This window comes from Scyliorhinus canicula, chromosome 2, assembly GCF_902713615.1.
Source record: "Scyliorhinus canicula chromosome 2, sScyCan1.1, whole genome shotgun sequence".
Lineage (NCBI taxonomy): Eukaryota > Metazoa > Chordata > Chondrichthyes > Carcharhiniformes > Scyliorhinidae > Scyliorhinus > Scyliorhinus canicula.
In genome coordinates, this window is record NC_052147.1 from 93,800,687 (window position 1) to 93,819,734 (window position 19,048).

The window sequence follows — 19,048 nt, forward strand, 5'->3', positions numbered from 1 at the left end:
CTCATCTACAACTCTGCTGCTCATGTCATAACTTATTCATCCATCCTTCCCGTCTACATGCATCTACATTGATGACAGACAGCAACCACCACCACATTCTCACCCCAACATCTACCCCACCAATTGCCACGGGGTCCTGGTTCTAGTGTTTAAATCCCATAATCACAGCACTCCTGTACAACCACTTTAACGCTAAAACTGCCCTGTGAACTTCTCTGACTTTCAGACACTCTCCTCCTGTGCATTGCTTCCTCCCCTCTTCAATCCAGCAATGTCAATGGTTTCTTCAGTTGGCTTGACTATGTGATGCTCTCAATCAACGAGGAAGGGTGGGCTTATGACAGGATAAAAACAGCTGCCATCACTAGCTTCTTTACTTTCTGCAATGTTCCCATCATCCCACCCTCCTTCCCCCTACTCTTGGCTTAAAAGAAAAAGCCCATGGATGCAAAGGAATGCAGTGAGCTGGATAGAAAATTGATACTGTGGCAGAAAACAAAGAGTAATTGTGGGCGGGTGTTTATGCAAACTTAGAATCCCTGAAGTCCAGAACATAGAACATAGAACATTACAGCGCAGTACAGGCCCTTCAGCCCTCGATGTTGCGCCAACCTGTGAAACCACTCTAAAGCCCATCTACACTATTCCCTTATCATCCATATATTTATCCAATGACCATTTAAATGCCCTTAATGTTGGCGAGTCCAGTATTGTTGCAGGCAGGGCATTCCACGCCCTTACTACTCTCTGAGTAAAGAACCTACCTCTGACATCTGTCCTGTATCTATCTCCCCTCAATTTAAAGCTTCGTCCCCTCATGCTAGACATCACCATCCGAGGAAAAAGGCTCTCACTGTCCACCCTATCTAATCCTCTGATCATCTTGTATGCCTCAATTAAGTCACCTCTTAACCACCACCTCTCCAACAAAAACAGCCTTAGGTCCCTCAGCCTTCCCTCGTAAGATCTTCCCTCCATACCAGGCAACATCCTGTAGCGTTTCCAGTCAACTATAGCATTTCCAGTCAATATTTGGAAAGTTAAAGTCCCCCATAACAACTACCCTGTAACTTTCGCTCCTATCCAGAATCATCTTTGCAATCCTTTCCTCTACATCTCTGGAACTTTTCGGAGGCCTATAAAAAACTGCCAACAGGGTGACCTCTCCTTTCCTGTTTCTAACCTCAGCCCATACTACCTCAGTAGACGAGTCCTCATCAAACGTCCTTTCTGCCACCGTAATACTATCCTTGACTAACAATGCCACCCCTCCCCCTCTTTTACCACCTCCCCTGAGCTTACTGAAATATCTAAATCCCGGAACCTGCAATAACCATTCCTTTCCCTGCTTTATCCATGTCTCCGAAATGGCCACAACATCGAAGTCCCAGGTACCAACTCATGCTGCAAGTTCACCCACCTTATTCCGGATGCTCCTGGCATTGAAGTAGACACACTTTAAACCACCTTCCTGCCTGCCGGTACACTCCTGCAACTTTGAAACCTTACTCATGGCCTCACTACTCTCAACCTCCTGTATACTGGAGCTACATTTCAGGTTCCCAACCCCCTGCTGAATTAGTTTAAACCCTCCCGAAGAGCATTAGCAAATTTCCCCCTCAGGATATTGGTACCCCTCTGGTCCAGGTGTAGACCATCCCATTTGTAGAGGCCCCACCTACCCCAGAATGAGCCACAATTATCCAGATATGTGAAACCCTCCCTTCTGCACCATCCGCGTAGCCACGTGTTCAACTGCTCTCTCTCCCTATTCCTTGTCTCGCTAGCACGTGGCACGGGAAGGAAGCCATTTAGCACAGCGAATCTGCCCTTTGAAAGAGCACAATATCTGCACCCACTCCTCCATCCTATCCCCATAACCCCACAAATCGGTCATGGTCAATCCATCTAACTTGCACATCTTTGGCTGTGGGAGGAAACCGGAGCACCTGGAAGAAACCCATGCAGACACGGAGAGAATGTGCAACTCCACACAAGACAGTCACCCAAGGCCAGAATCAAACCTGGATCCCAGGCGCTGTGGTCCCTGTGCCACTGTGCCACCCCCTGGAACGATGTTTCCAGCCGAGTTGCGCAGTGCCCAGTGCTAGGTCCTTATTTTCCCTGGTATGCATTAACAAAGAAGTTTACAGAGAACACAAAAATTGGCCATATGCTTGAAAGTGAAGAGGATAGATATAGGCTACAGGAGATATAACTGGGCTGGTCAGGTGAGCAGAAAAGTGGCAAGATGGAATTCAACTTCGAGAAGTGTGAGGTGGTCCATTTGGGGAAGGCAAAGGAATGCACAATGAATGTGAGAATATAGAGAGGTGTAGGGGAAATGAGGGACCTTGGAGTGAATGTCTGCTGATCCCTGAAGGTAGCAGGATAGGTCAATAAGGTGATTAAGAAGGCATATGGATTCCTTTCCTTTATTAGCTGAGGTGTAGAATATAAGAGCAGGGAGGTTATGCTGGAACTGTGTCAATCATTAGTTAGGTCACGACTTGGGTACTTTGTGCTGTTCTGATCACTTCATTAAAGAAGGGATGTAATTGCACAACAGAGGGTGCAAAGGAGATTTACTAGGATGTTGTCAGGACTGGAAAAATGGGGAAAGATTGGATAGGCTGGGGTTGTTCTCTTTGGAGCAGAGGAATAGGAGGGGAGATTTGATTGAATGTACAAAATTAAGCGGGGCCCGGATAGAGTGAATGAGAAAAGCCTATTTACCTTAGCAGAAGTCAGTGACTAGGGGACATCAATTTAAACTGATTGGTCTAAAGATTAAAGGAGAGATGAGGAAAAATGTTTTCACCCTGAAGCTTGTGGGTGTTCTGGAACTCAATGCCTGAAAGGAAAGTAGAGGCAGAAACCCTTAACTCATTTAAAAGGTGTCTGGATATGCACCTCAAGTGCTGTAACCTTCAGGGCTACAGACCAAATGCACGAATGTGGGATTAGGCTGGGTGGCTTGTTTTCTGGCTGGTGTAGACATGATGGGCGGAGTGGCCTCTTCCTGTGCTAAACCTTCTATGATTCCACAATTATTACTGAAATGCATTTCATCATGTTTCTCAGCTAATTCATTCTGACGTGAGCGTCGGACTTTTTTTTCCAGGCTCTTGTCCTTTGCCAATACTTTGAGCAGGAGAAGATCAGTTTTTCTGGGAGGAAGGTGATTGAACTTGGATCTGGAACTGGAATTGTGGGTATTCTAGCTGTTTTGCTGGGTGAGTTAAAGGGTGTCTGTGAATTTATGTTGTTAATGTGACAATTATATGTGAAATGACAAAGGAGGTAATATATAGAAGTATATATTTAACACACACACAACAATACAATACAACAATACAGATGGAAGTTATCCATCTACTTGTGCGAAAGAATCATTCCTCCGTTCCGAAGGAATGTCAGCAGTCCATGTAAAGAGAAGGATCTATGGTGTTTCACAAAGGGGAAGTCATCATCATTCAAGTAAGGTCAGTAGGAGACAAATATACTGCACTCAATGATCACAGACAGTATCATAGTCAGCATCACACTCCCTATCATTCACAGCATCACTTTCCATGTCACCTTCAGTGTCAATGACATGGACGAGGGAAGTGAATGCACTATTGCCAAGTTTTCAAAAAGAAGTATGATGTGGAGATGCCGGCGTTGGACTGGGGTGAGCACAGTAAGAAGTCTTACAACACCAGGTTGGACTTTAACCTGGTGTTGTAAGTCTCTTACAAAAATAAGTAGAAAGGCAAGTAGTGAGGATGACACAAGGGACGGGATTCTCCATTGCGAGTCCGCCCCACTACACTTGCTGGCGAGGACGGAGAATTTGGCACTCAACCAAATCTCCATTCACTGCAGCAGGAACAGAGAATCCCGCTGTTGTGAATGAATGGAGAATTCTTCCCAAAGAATATACAGGTTAGGCGAGTGGGCAAAAACTTAGTGGATGAAACATAATGTAGCAAAATGTGAAGTTATGCAATTTAGTAGGAAGAATAAAGGAACTGACTATTACTTAAATGGAGAAAGCCTGCAGAAAACTGCACAGAGGGATTTGGGGGTCCTCGTGCATATATCACAAATAGCATGCAAGCTCAGCAGGTAATTGGGATGGCATTATAAAACTATAAACTACAAAACTATAAAAATAGGGAATTCCTGATTAAACGATACAAGGCATGAGTTAGACCACACCTGGAATACTGTGAACAGTTTTGATACCCTTATCTAAGGAAAGATATACTGCATTGGGGGCAGTCCACAGAAGGTTCACTAAATTGATCCTGGGTATGGAGGGATTTTCTAATGAGGGGAGCTTAAGTGGGTTGGGCCTGTACTCATTTGAGTTTTGAAGAATGAGAGGCGACCTTATTGAGACATATAGGATTCGCAGGGGGCTTGACAGGGTAGATGCTGAGAGAATGTTTCCTCTTGTGGGAGAGTCTAGGACCAGAGGGCATAATCTCAGAGTAAGGGATGTCCCATTTAAGACAGAGATGTGGAGGAATTTCTTCTCTCAGAGGTGGTGAATCTGTGGAACTCTTTACCGCAGAAAGCTGTTAATGCTGGGTCGTTAAGTATGTTTAAGGATGATATAGCCAGATTTTTAATCAGTAACAGAATCAAGGGTTATGGGGATAGGCAGAAAAGTTGAGAATTATATCAGATGAGCCGTGATCTCATTGAATGACGGAGCAGACTCATTGGGCCAAAAGGCCTACTTCTGCTCCTACATTGCATGGTCTTATACTCAGTATCATATTCCATGTCACAGCTTCACTTCACAGTACATGGGGGACTAGAAGGTCCACAAAAAAAGCAAAACATTAAAATCCATCTGAACGATGAATTTATGAAAACCAGCGGTCAGAAAAAGATTCTCAGTCCACATGCTGGCTCCAACCAAAGGATCTATGTGATTATTCACACGTCTTCTGGAATTCCACTAAGATGCTTACCTTATAGTTATGATGTGGAGATGCCGGCGTTGGACTGGGGTGAGCACAGTAAGAAGTCTTACAACACCAGGTTAAAGTCCAACAGGTTTGTTTCAAACACGAGCTTTCGGAGCACGGCTCCTTCTTCAGGTGAATGGAAAGGCTTGTTCCAGAAATGTTTATATAGACACAGTCAGGGATGCCCGGAATGCGAGCACCTGCAGGCAATCAAATCATCAAAGATGCAGAGAGAGAGGTAACTCCAGGTTAAAGAGGTGTGAATTGTCCCAAGCCAGTTCAGTCGGTAGGCCTCTGCAAGTCCAGGCTTGTTGGTGGGGGCCGAATGTAATGCGACATGAATCCCAGATCCCGGTTGAGTCCGCATTCATGCGTGCGGAACTTAGCTATAAGTTTTTGCTCAGCAATTTTGCGTTGTCGCGTCTCCTGAAGGCCTCCTTGTAGAATGCTGACCCGGAGATCAGAGGCTGAATGTCCTTGACTGCTGAAGTGTTCCCCAACTGGAAGGGAACAGTCCTGCCTGTTGATAGTCGCACGATGCCCGTTTATTCGTTGTCGCAGTGTCTGCATGGTCTCGCCAATGTACCACGCTTCGGGACATCCTTTCCTGCAGCGTATGAGGTAGACTACATTGGTCGAGTCGCACGAGTATGCGCCGCGTACCTGGTGGGTGGTGTTTCCACGTGTAATGGTGGTGTCCATGTCGATGATCTGGCATGTCTTGCAGAGATTACCCTGGCAGGGTTTTGTGGTGTTGTGGTTGCTGTTCTGAAGGCTGGGTAATTTGCTGCAAACAATGGTTTGTTTGAGGTTGCGCGGTTGTTTGAAGGCCAGTAGTGGGGGTGTGGGGATGACCTTGGCAAGATGTCCATCCTCGCTGATGATGTGTTGGAGGCTGCGAAGAAGATGTCGTAGTTTCTCCGCCCCAGGAAAGTACTGGACGACGAAGGGTACTCTGTCAGTGGTGTCCCGTGTTTGTCTTCTGAGGAGGTCGGTGCGGTTTTTTGCTGTGGCGCGGTGGAACTGTCGATCAATGAGTCGAGCGCCATATCCCGTTCGTACGAGGGCATCTTTCAGCATCTGTAGGTGTCTGTTGCGCTCCTCCTTGTCTGAGCAGATCCTGTGTATACGGAGGGCTTGTCCTCCGTATAGTACCTTATAGTTCTCACACAGCCGGCCACCTGTTTTCATACTCAACTTAAATTCCTGTTGATGTTTTAGCTTTTGACCTTTTGGTGCCTCTTAAAACCTGTGGGGTCAATAAAAATCTAACAGGTCATATTACAAACAGAGTTAATGTACAGTTCATTGCAAACACTGTCATGTCAAAACTCCAATTTGCAGTGTTTTGAAAGTCATTTAAAAAGACAGAGGATTGCAAAATCACATAAAATACAAAAGTATACAGTCAGTCATTAGTCTGCAAGTTAGTTCTTATTGATTAGCAAAACAAATAAGAGTTATCCAGGTTTCTCACAATGTCCACATTGAGACAAAGGGGATGATGCCACATTGCGCCCAATGCAAATCCCGCTATATTGGGAGAATTGATGGAGAGTCCCAAAACAGGATTTGCACGAAATGCAATTTCCCATTCTCCTGGCCCGCTCCAGCTGACATGATCAGGGTCTCACCCAGAAAGGGCATGAACCTGATCACAACTCATTTGCATTCATTTTTGAATGTAGTGGCCCCCTGGCGTTCACCACCAGCGATAGGTCTTGCGGGTGCGAATCACTACTGGTCCCTAAAAGTGGGGACCGGGTGCCAGGGATATTGTGGGGGAGAAAGGGGGTAAGTATCCTCCCTACACTTACCTCCAGTGTAGTGAGGGAGGTCCTTCAGAGGAGGTGGGACAGGGGGGACTTATGCTGGGCTGGAGGGGCGCAGGTAAGAGGAGTGAAATGCGAGTCATATGCCAAGTCTGCCCTCTATAGCCTTGAAAACCTTTAAGCTCTCTTTCAGCATGTCAAATGCAATGGTTTACAGATGAAGGTAAAAGTTTTCCCTCAGCAGCCTTCAAACCTTTGATGTCTCTCCTAGCATGTCAATGTCAATGATCAGTCAGACAAAGGTAAAAGTGCTCTCTTTGACATGTTGGAAATCTTTGAAGTGCTTTTTACACGTTCAATTTCATTCCTTTTAACTTTTTCAAGCCGTTGTGTTTGCAGAGAAGCCTAAATGTTTGAACTGCATTGTTTACGGTCAATTTTACCGTCCATGACCTTTTACAAGCCTTTTGATTACCAGGTGGAGGTTATTTCAATGGAGGGATTCATTGTGTTTTTATAGCTCTTCGTGGTCCATTAACTCTGCAGTGCTTCCTGTTTTGAGCAAGTGTTGTTTCTCACCACAGTGTTTTTCAAGAGGCTGTTTTTTTTGTTATGAATGGCTTCCTAGAAAGAGGTGTTTCTTTTTTAAAAAAATGTTTTTATTCTCCTTGTTTTTCACATTTTCATCAAATATACACCCAACAACAGATAGTCTATAATAGCAGGCCCCTGACCAACAATCCCGTTATCCTGCAAATCCCCAACACCTCCCCCCCCACCCCCGCCTCCCCCCCCCCCCCCCCCCCCCAACATCTCAAATACAATACAAGAAGGAAAAAGAGAATCTACGGTCATCCCATACATACTCTCAAACCCTCCCCCCCCACCCAACTAACGCCCCCCTAATGATCGCTATCATCCAATTCTTGAAAGGGCACGATAAACAAGGCCCACGAGTTGTAGAAACCTTCCATCCTCCCCCTCAACTCAAACTTTACTTTCTCGATTGTTAAGAACTCCAGCAGGTCCCCCCACCACGCCGAGGCACAGGGCACAGTAGTCCACCTCCACCCCAACAGAAACCGCCTTCGGTCAATCAGCAAGGCGAAGGCCAAGACATCTACCCCTGCACCCGCTTCCAATCCTGGCTATTCCAACACCCCGAATATGGCTTCTAGGGGCCCTGGTTCGAAGCTCAAGTGCACCACCCTCGAGATACTGCCACCCCCTCAAACAGTCGGCTCATCCTCATCCTTGTTAGGTGCGCTGTGTACACCACCTTCAATTGTACCAGTCCCAACCTCTCACATGAGGTTGAGGCATTCGCCATCCAGAGCACCTCATGCCACAACCCATCCTGCATGCCCTCTCCCAAGTCTTCCTTCCACTTCACCTTAATCCCCTCCAATGATACCTTGTCCTCCCCCAGAATCGCCCGCCGACATCACACCCCTCTCCATTCCCCCTGCCATCAATACCTCCTCCAACAATGTGGGGGCTGTGGGGGCAAGCGCCACTCGGGAAGCTCTGAACCTCCTTCCTGGCGAAATCTCAGACTTGCAGATATCTAAACATCTCCCACTGCCCCAGCTGATATATCTTCCCCAACTCCTCCAGCCTCGCAAACTGGCCCCCCAGAAATAAATCCTTTCATACCCTAACTGCCCTCTCCTCCCATCTCTGAAAACTTCCTTCTCACCTCCCTGGTTCAAACCTATGGTTCCCCTAATCAGCATCTTCTTGATCCCGTCCACAACTTAAAGTACTGCCTCACTTGTCTCCAGATCGTCAAAGTCGCCACCACCACCGGACTCCCTGAATATTTACTCGAGGCCATCGGGAGTGGCACTGTTGCCAACGCCCTTAACCCCTGACCCCCTGCACAGACTTTCCTCCATTCTAACCGACTGGGAGTCCCCCCTATAACCCAGCTTCTCATCTTTTCAGCATTCACTGCCCAATACCAATATAGTAGATTCAGGAGACCCAACCCCCCTGGCTGCCATCCTCCTTGCAATAGCACCTTCCTAATCCTAGCCACCCCCCCAACCCCCCAAAGGTAAGCAAGGTAACATCTTCTCCACTTCCTTAAAAAACGCTTTTGGCAAAAAGATCGTAAGGCACTGCAAAATAAACAAAAACCACGGCAACACATTCATTTTAATCGCCTGCAGCCAACCTGCCAGACCCACCTGATGCGCTAACAATTGCACACAAAGACTCGAATCGGTACAAGAGAGGCTTTATTACCGTGAGATGTTATTCCTTCGACTGCAGCTGTAGAATGGCAGCTCATGAGAACTCATGAATATTTATACTGCTCCCTGTGGGCGGAGCTAGCCAGCAGGGGCTTACCGGCAAACCTGTAATAGCAGGTACTGCTGTACATCCCCTAATACAGGCACACACACATATATATATATATATATATATAGTGGTGGATCACCACACCTCCCACTTTACCAAGTCCGCTTTTACCCTCCCCACCAGACTAGTAAGATTATACCTACGGAGCCTCCCCCAATCCCGTGTCACCTGCACCATGAGGTATCTAAAGTGGGTCACCACCATACGGAATGGCAGCCCCCCCACCCCTGCCCCCGCCTCCATCTCTGGTCAGGACACTACAAAAAATTTGCTTTTGTTCAAATTTAGCTTGTACCCCGAAAGAATCCAAACACTTGGAGCAGCTCCAATATACCTCCCATCAATGCACTTAGCTCCGACATGTACAATAACAAATCATCCACGTATAAAGATGCCCACGTATAAAGATGCCCTATGTTCTACCCCCCCCCCCCCCCCACCCCCACCCAGCACTATCCCCTCCACACCCCCGATGTCCTCAGTGCGTGGCCAAGGCTTGATCGCCAGCGTAAATAACAGGGGGGGCAACATCCCTGCCTGATCCCCCGGTGCAGAGCAAAGTACCCCAAACTCGTACTATTTGTGCGGACACTCGCCCTCGGCTCCCTATATAATAATAATGGGACCGACTCCACAAATCATGACCTAATCCCAAATCACTCTAACACTGCCATCAAATACCCCACTCTACCCGATCAAATGTCTTTTCGGCGTCCAGCGCAACCACCACCTGTCTCCCTCCCCTCTGCCGGTGCCATAACTAAATTTAGTACCCGCCTAATATTCAAAAACAGCTGCCTCCCTTTCACAAATCCCGTCTGATCCTCCCCTATCATCTTTGGGCGGTAAACCCCTCCAACCTAACCACCAACACCTTTGCCAATACCTTTGCATCCACAGAGGCTGGTTTAGCACAGTGGGCTAAACAGCTGACTTGTAATGCAGAGCAAGAACAGCAGCGCGGGTTCAATTCCCATACCAGCCTTCCTGAACAGGCGCCGGAATGTGGCGACTAGGGGCTTTTCACAGTAACTTAATTGAAGCCTACTTGTGACAATAAGCGATTATTATTACATTCAAGAGTGATATAGGTCTGTACGACCCACTCTCTGTTGGATCCTTATCCTTCTTTAGCAGCAAGGAGATTGAGGCCTACCCCAAAGTCTGAGGTAACACCCCCTCCTCTATTGTTTCCTCAACCATACCTACCATCAGCGGCGCCGACCTTTCCCAAAATTTCTTACAGTACTCCCCGGAAACCCATCTGGCCCTGCTACCTTCCCCTACTGCATCCTCCGAATCGCTTCTTTTATCTCCTACTTCTCTATTGCCCCCTCCAATGTGGCCCTATCCTCCTCCCCCAACCTTGGGTATTCCAAACGATCCAGGAATTCCTGCATTCCCCGATCCTCCCTCGGTGGTTCCGACCTATACAACTTCTCATAAAACTCCTCAAACACCCTATTAATCTGGTCCAGGTTCACTAATCGCACACCTGAACAATTTCCCTTACCGCCTTCCTCCGCGGTTGGCCTTCCAGCATGCGTCCCACCTTCTCATCATACTCATAGACTGCTCCCCTCGCCTGCCTCAATTGGTGCACCGCCTTCCTTGTGGACAACTGATCAAAGCTCGCTTGCAGCTCCTTCCTCTTCTCCAAAAGCGCTGGATCCATGTCCTCTGTACACCTCCTGTCCACCTCAAACATCTTGTCTATTAACGTTTGCCTCTCCATCCTCTCCTCTTTGTCCACCTTTGCCTTAAACAATATCATCTCCCAGCTCACTACCAAGGCTCACTTCAAGGCTTCCCAAACCACCGCCTGCGAAACCTCCCCTGTACAATTAAACCCCACATATTCCTCAATTATCTTCCCAATCTTATCACAAAACCCTTAGTTCCTCAACAACCCACATCCAATCTCCACTGCACTGGGGCCTCTGCACTGCCCCCTTCTCCAAGACCATGTCCACCCAATGTGGTGCATGATCCGTTATTACATTCCCTTAACCCATCCAACAGCGCCTTCCCCACCACAAAGATATCTACCCTCGAACAGACCTTATGGACTAAGAGAAAAACCAATACTCTCGCTCCACTCCTCCCATTTCCTCCATAAGTCTAGTCAACGCCTGCACCCCCCCCCCCCCCCCCCACCTGCGCAACCCCCCCCCCCCCCCCCCCCCCCCCTCCCCACCCCGGACTTGGCCAGCAAGCGCAGCCGCGACCTGTCCAACATTGGTTCCTGCACCAAGTTCCAGTCTACACCCACTATCAACTCATGTGAATCCAAGGGGAAGGCCTCACAGACCTTCCTCACGAACCATACATCATCCCAGTTAGGACCATACACGCTTGCCAATGCCACCAACCTCCCCTTCCAGGCCCCTGTCACTATCACATACCTTCTCCCTGATCCGCCACCACTACGCCACTTTCTCTATTTGGAACCTCACCCTTTTACTAACCAAGACCGCTACCCACACCATGTCCTGCCATCAAACCTCAAGTGAAACACCTGACTAACCCAGCCCTTCCTAAGCCTCACTGATCCTTCATCCTGAAATGAGTCTCCTGCGGCAGAGCAACATCAGCCTTCAAACTCTTCAGGTGCGCAAGCACCCTCGGCCTCTTCACTGGTCCTCCCAACCTCCTCACATTCCATGTAACTAACCTAGCCGGGGGTCTCTTCCCTCGCCCATCCCTTCCTAGCCACCATTATCATAACTCCGGGCCCTGCCCTCTGGACTGGACCTGTCTCCATTCATTGTTAATATCAAACCCCTCCCCTCCCCCCCTCCCAGAATCCCCCCTCCACTTACTCTCGAAAAAGCCTCACCCAGTATCGATCCCATCCCCCTCATTTTCGCACCACCTATGCCCATCGAAATCTGCTCTCCAGGCTCCAATGTCCGCAGCCTCTCCCCCCACCATACCTCCGTTCACCAGCTGACTAAAGCTTACTAGTGCGAAGGCCCCTGCCCAGGAACCCCCACCCCTCCTCCCCATCCAGTGCCAGGAAAACATCCAGAAAAACATACCCCCCTCAACCCAACATAACCCAACATATCGCATATAAACATACAAATCTCAGAAAAAAACGTCACCACAAAAAAACAAGAAAACTTAACCTCTATAACAGCGTGAAGTAAACATATAAACCCAAACTGTATATATACACTCTCCCAGCTCCCCTTTCCTCACTTCTGCTCAAAGCCTTCTGCCTTCACAAACGCCTCAGCCGTTTCAAAATAGAAGTCTCTGGCGTTGTCGGTTACCCTCAAATTCGCTGGGTACACCATGCCAAACCGCACCCCACTGTTATACAGTGCCGTCTTTATTCAGCCAAAAGCCGCTCGCCTCCTTGCCAGCTCCACCGTTGAGTCCAGGTAAATGCATACATCAGCACCAGCCTACTGCACCTCTGCCTTCTGCTTGCCCAATTCAGGACCTTTTCCTTCATGTGGTACCGGTGAAAACAGATAATCACTGCCCATGGCGGCTCGTTCACCTTAGGCTTAGGTCTTAGCTACCGATGAGCTTGGTCCAGTTCATACCGAGAGGGCTTCTCTCCCTGCCCCATCAACTCTGCCAACATGTTGGCAAAATGCTCCGTTGGCCTCAGGTCCTCCACACCCTCAGGTAGGCCCATAATCCTCAAATTCTGCCGTCTGCAACGGTTTTCCAAATCCTCCAACTTTGCTCGCAGCCCCTTGTTGGCCTCCACCACCCTTCGCACCTCATCCCCCTTCAAGGAGAGCTGATAGCTGTGCTGCAACATGGCTTTCTCCACTCCCTTCATCTTCTCACCCTGCTCCCGCACCTCGGCCGATGCCTTTGACACAGCCATCCTCAGCGGGGTAATTGCCTCCTCCACCAACACCTTCAATACCACCGTCATCTCCTTCCTCAGCACCTCCATATGCTTCGCAAACTGTTTCTCCAACTGCAAGACCATCACCTGGGTCATCTTTTCCGCTGTAAGCAGTGCAGCCCCACCCAGCGACCCAGCCTCCGCCATCTTGCCAGCCCCCAGGCTGGCGCTTTTACTCAACGGTGAACCCTCACTCGCTCCATTCTTCAAGGCAGCTTTCTTCTGACTTTTCGAAATTATCTGCCTTCCTACACACAACCATTAAAAATTTGCCCCTGGGACTGGGCATTAAAACTCTTAAAAACAAGCCTCGGTAGGAGCCACCCAACGTGCGACTTTCCCTCTACATGCCACCACCAGAAGCCCGAGCAGGTGTTGTTTTTGACTGCACTTTTGTAAGAGGCTGTTTCTTTTTCTGAAGTCCTTCCTCAAAAGACCAGGTGCTCTGTCTGAGTGTTTGCTTCTGCTGGGGCTCCCTCTGTTCTGAAGTCCTTCCGAGAAAGACCAGGTGCTCTGCCTGAGTGCTGCTCCCTGGCAGTGCCAGATTGGCACTGCCAAGGAGAGGGGCCTGAAGTGGGGCCTGGGGTGAGGGACCGGAAGAGGGTGGGCCTGAAACAGCCCGTAACAGTGTGTCATTCACTTGTGGGAGATGGGGCCTTGGCAGCGATTTTGGGAGCGGCCTTGCCAGCGATGGGTGGGTGGGGGGTGGCCTTGCCAGTGATATGTAGTAGGGTTCTTCTGAGATTACGCCGGTCTTTCAAAAGGCGCCCCGATCTCGGAGGCTCCTCCCTTTCCGGCTTCTTCGCATCGCACGGCACAAATCTTCCCTGTCTCCAAAATAATTTCTAAATGTGGGGAGATTTCAATCCAGATCAGACCAATCCACCTGGCCGGAATCACACCTTGTTTCCCGCCAGAGACCACACCTGGAAATACTTTTGGTGAATTCTGTCCCAAACGACCAGAAACATAGCTACCACACATGCAGACATACATAAGCACACATGTTAAAATACACACACAAATATGCATACACATATATAAATCAGAAAACGCCAGGTATGTACATACGCTCATGCATAAGCATACATACATGTCATTAATATATGCACACATATGCATGCATATATATAGATACACATATATGCATACATCAAATACAGTTTATAGTAAATCACTGGATGCCATTGTGAGAATATAAGTGCCTTTTATATATGACCGACATTGATTTGCGCAATCCCTTTACTACTTTGAGCAGTTTAAATGCTTTTGGCTGTCTTGAACACAGCTTTACAGGAATGTTCTCTCAGTAGATATTAATAACACCTGCAGTAATGCTACACTGCAACCTATTTTAAAAATATAGTGTGACAAGGACAGCTGGGGACAAAATACTTTAGTAAATTATTCTTTATGCTTTTTAATGCACCGCCAGGCTCAAGGAATTTCATCTCAAGAATCCTAATGAACAAGCATTAAGTTACTAAATGTGTGAATATTTGAATTGTTGTCTCCAAATGCTGTATAACACAATAAAATGCTGAATTCTAAAGAATGCATTTGAGTGCCTGAGTACTTCAAGGGCAAGTACAGGAACAGATTCCTTCCTGGTTAATTTTACTCTGCACTTTTTGAACAGGGTAATTAGATACACCAAAATAAAAACATCCTGTGGTTATAAGGGCTTTTGCCACATTATCACTTGCAGACAATGTACCATGTTGCATGCAGCCAAAATGCATTGCAGCAATAACTGAATGCTGCCATCAGAAAATAAATTCTGTAAATTTATTTTGATAGCAGAAAGCCACTAATATAATATGATAGTACTGGCCAGATCCTCTGACCAGGGTCTTTTCAGGACTGGAGAGAATTGGCAAGTACTTTCCAGGAGGAGGTAATTTGGCTCATTATGGTGGTGCCAGCTCTTTGAATGGCTAACCAGTCAACCAAGTTTGCCTGCTCTTTCCCAATGATTCTGTATTTTTTTTTTACCTCTTTTCAACAACATAACCAATATTTTATGGAGAATTGTGACAACGTAGATTGTCCTGATGTTAAGTATATATTTATTTTCTATGACGAGAAGGATAATCCACAGCTATGTATTACAGACTGGTTGACTTTTGTCACACTAACATAGACTTTGTTTGGATAAATCATGTTCCATTTGGTTCAGTTACAAAGCTGGGTTATGGCCAGCCTTCATGGCGGAAATGTGATGGCTTGATTTCAGCACATATTTTAGTCATTCCGACAGACCAGAGTGCCAGCCTGGGACAGATGCTCCGCTTCAGAATCCTATGTATAACTGACCTTGTCTGAGTAAAATCAATGTACAGTGCTACTCTCCTATGTAGTAGGCTATATCCTTTTTGACTGTGTGACCAAAACTGAGGATCAGGTTTGTCATCGACTTGTCATATAAATGGGCATTGATAATATCTTTTCACTCTTTTGTCAGGTGGTGATGTCACTATGACAGACAAAGAGAATGTATTGAGTCAAATAGAACATAATGTCTCCACCAACATCCCCTCTACCTTCAGACATCGTTCGAAGGTCTGTGCCCTTTCCTGGGGTAAAGACCACATAAAGTTCCCTGCCGACTATGACTTCATCTTGGGTTCAGATATTGTGTATACTTCTCTTGCCTACCCTTTGCTGTTAGAGACTCTGCTACATCTGTCCAACGAACCAACCATCATTTACCTCGCTTCAAAATTACGAACAGGGAACCAGTCCACTACTTTCCACGAGAAGCTTTTACCTCAGCATTTCAATTGCCAACTTGTTCACAGAGTCGAGGACAAAAATATTAACGTGTACAAGGTTAGCAAGTTGGGTTCAAAGGGAAGAGATGACCAGCTGATGTAGAATCATAGAACTGCCCAGCACAGGAGGAAGCCATTTGGCCCATCATGCACGTGCCAGCTCTTAGCTGCCCCTCCGCCAAAATAAGCACGATGGACCTTTGCTTAATGTGGACTTTGTTCAGAAAAAAAACATTTCTTTGTTCACTCCCCTTTCAAAAATGTATTTGAAAATGATTTAACATGCTGCTGTTTTAACTTGCTTTTTTTTAAATGTTCTCCTTTGCCCCCATGGAAGTTGGTACCCTAACCACAGCTGTTAATCAAGGGCAATGCACTCCCTCCAGCTGTGATCCTGAAGGATACACTTAGGTTGTGAAAGGCTATAAAAACAAATCTTTATTTTCTTTTACCAAAATTCTGAAACTACATTTTAATGTTAGGCTGCTCCTATTAATATCGCAATAATGAATTAGTATTCGGTCTAAGCTGTATTGAATCCAGTTAATGCTGTCCCAATGTGATTTTGGTGTGAAATTTTATTTTGTCTAATGGTTACGTTAAAATATGTATCACACTTGAGTGTCTTGGAATGAAATAAAACGATTGTTAAGCAATGTAATTATGCAAACTGTCTTCTGTTTATTTGCTAATATCCCAAAGTGAGTGCAATTGTAATATAACCTGTTCTACATTGTGCTGAATCTCAAAGCAGCTTCTCTCTGGTTGTTATGTAAGTTTATAGAAATAATGATGGGCAAAAGTCCTTGTGAATACCTTTTCACACATGTATCAGGAAATTGTGGGCATAGTACTCTCCCTCAGAATCAAAAGATCAGGGGTTCAAATCCCACGCCAAGTCTTGAGCACAAAATCTCAGCCAACTGGGTGTGCTGGTTTAGCACACTGGGCTAAATCGCTGTCTTTAAAAGCAGACCAAGGCAGGCCAGCAGCATGGTTCAATTCCCGTACCAGCGTTCCCGAACAGGCGCCGGAATGTGGCGACTAGGGGCTTTTCACAGTAACTTTATTGAAGCCTACTCGTGACAATAAGTGATTTTCATTTTCATTTCATGATTCTAAGGCGATCCCTCGGAGTTAAGGATAACTTGCTTCCACACTAAAAATGAATTCTCAGGTGTCTAAGTATTCCAATGCACAACCTATAGTCTCTATGACAAGTGGGGCAGACGGTGGTTAAAGGAGCAGGTGGGTGAGTGCCTCGGTTGCCATGCGTTCCTTTCATTGTCGACACTGTGCTTCAGCTTACTCTCAGCGATGAAACTCAAGGTGTTCAGCCCCTGCGAGGGTGGGTATCACTACTGCTCTCCAGACCGTGATCTTCGTACCAGGACTGAGGTTCTAGTCATCGAACATTCTCTCCACAGGCAACCATAGGCTGAACTGGCACACTGGAGGCGGTGTTGCTGTTGATGTATGTCTTTGTTGAGAGTAGGCTCCCAAGTACTGTACAGGTTCAGTGCTGTGTGGCGAGGGAAGGTTGATGGATGTTTAGTATAATGTCCATGCTCTCATAAAACTCAGTGAAGGTAGATGATGGCTTGGAGCCTGGCCTCCAAGTGTGTACAGATGGAAGGATCATCTGCATTTGGTTGTTAAATGTTGGGGTGTGAGATGCTCCCAGAAATTGGCAAAGGCCGTTGACGGCCAGGAAAAACTGCGCCAAGAGCAATGGAGGCTTTCTCTGCTGTATGGTCCAGAACATTGGGGGAAAAACCTTCAACTATCAAATTCCATGACATATCGCTGGTGGGGCAGCCTCTGACCCACCCGCCCCACCAACAACTTAGACAGCCAATGATCAGGATGTCAGGCTGCTCCAGAGAAGTTAGATCAAAGAAGTTCACCCTGGAACCCTTCTGGTACTCCCCACCAAAACTCCCCTGCCACTGCCCCCTGGCACTGCCAGATACTGCCTGGACATGACCATCCCCCGCCTCAACTCTGCATTAACCTGAGCTCCCCTGCGAGGTCTGCTTGCCAGGTGCATGCCTTGGGAGACCAGTCGCGATTCATCCCATTCTGCCGTCACGCCACCGTCGATGGATTTTCTCATGGATGGGGAGAATGATTCAGGTGTAGGGGCCTGATAATGACACGGTATTGAAATGAAGTTCCCAATGTTGAGCATCAGGAAATGTGCTCCGTCACCGATGAAGAAGGAACAATCGTGTCAAGAGTCTACGCAGACGTAAAACGTGACTTTGCAGTACATCTGGGGCGGGATTCTTCCCTACCCGGCGGGGTGGGGGGTCCCGGTGTAGCGGAGTGGCGCCAACCACTCCGGCATCGGGCCTCCCCTCTCCGCACCTTTGGGGGCTAGGCCCGCGCTGGAGTGGTTGGCACCATGCCGACTGGTGGCAAAACCAGCACCAACGGCCTTTGATGCCCGCCGCACGGCGCCGGGGCAGGCTGAAAGGACTTCGCTGGTTCGCGCATGCGCCGGTGGTGACGTCAGCGGCAGCTGCCGCTGACGTCACCACTGGCGCACGCGCGCTGGGGGATTCCCTTCCGCTTTCGCCATGGTGTAGGCCGTATCGACAGCGGAAGAGAAATAGTGCCCCCACGGCACTGGCCCGCCCGCTGATCGGTGGGCCCCGATCGCGGGCCTGGCCACCGTGGGGGCACCCCCCAGGGTCCGATCGCCACGCACCCCCCCCCCCCCGGACCCTGGGGGCCCGCTCGCGCCGCCGATTCCGCCGCCACCAGAGGTGGTTCAAACCTCCCAATATTAAAACATTTCACACCTGATACATGTGAAGCCCCTGTCACACTATTCTTCACAGTGGGCCAGGCTGCAGTCCCCCTGCCACCCAGCACGTTGGCCCAAAATCAAAAGCCACCAAAGCAGACTCAATCATGAGGGTGGGTATGAGTGCCCTGTCAGCAGAAAGACAGGAGTCGGGTTTTATCAGATCCTGAGAAGCACCACAACGTTTGTCACAGTGAGTGACCATCACTCTCCTGCCATATATATTGACCTGCTGACAGTGCCAATATAGGCCCATCATCCTGGAGAGACGTTACGCAGACCGTTGGAAAGAGGAACATGCGGCGGGTCGGAGAATCGGCGTTGACGCTGAAAATTCCCGCATAGCCGCTCCGACTCTGGTGACCGGAGCATTACTGCTAGTCGCGCGCGGTTGACGCGTCGCCGATCGGGGGCCATTGAAAGAGGCTCCCGCGCCGATTCTCCGCGGTCGACCAGCCAAGTACCCGCCGAGTTCCACTAGC

The 19,048-nt window shown here is 48.0% G+C and overlaps 1 protein-coding gene across 6 annotated transcripts in view; it reads left to right on the forward strand.

Moving 5' to 3' along the window:
- Positions 1–16,415, forward strand: part of LOC119956254 (EEF1A lysine methyltransferase 3-like) — a 35,753-nt gene extending 19,338 nt beyond the window's left edge. For all 6 annotated transcript variants that reach the window (XM_038783351.1, XM_038783313.1, XM_038783323.1 and 3 more), the window contains exons 3-4: positions 3,125–3,236; positions 15,445–16,415. In XM_038783351.1, the coding sequence (XP_038639279.1) occupies positions 3,125–3,236; positions 15,445–15,857 (525 nt within the window). In that variant the 3' untranslated portion in view covers positions 15,858–16,415. The remainder of the gene's footprint in view (positions 1–3,124; positions 3,237–15,444) is intronic.
- The last annotated feature ends 2,633 nt before the right edge of the window (positions 16,416–19,048 follow it).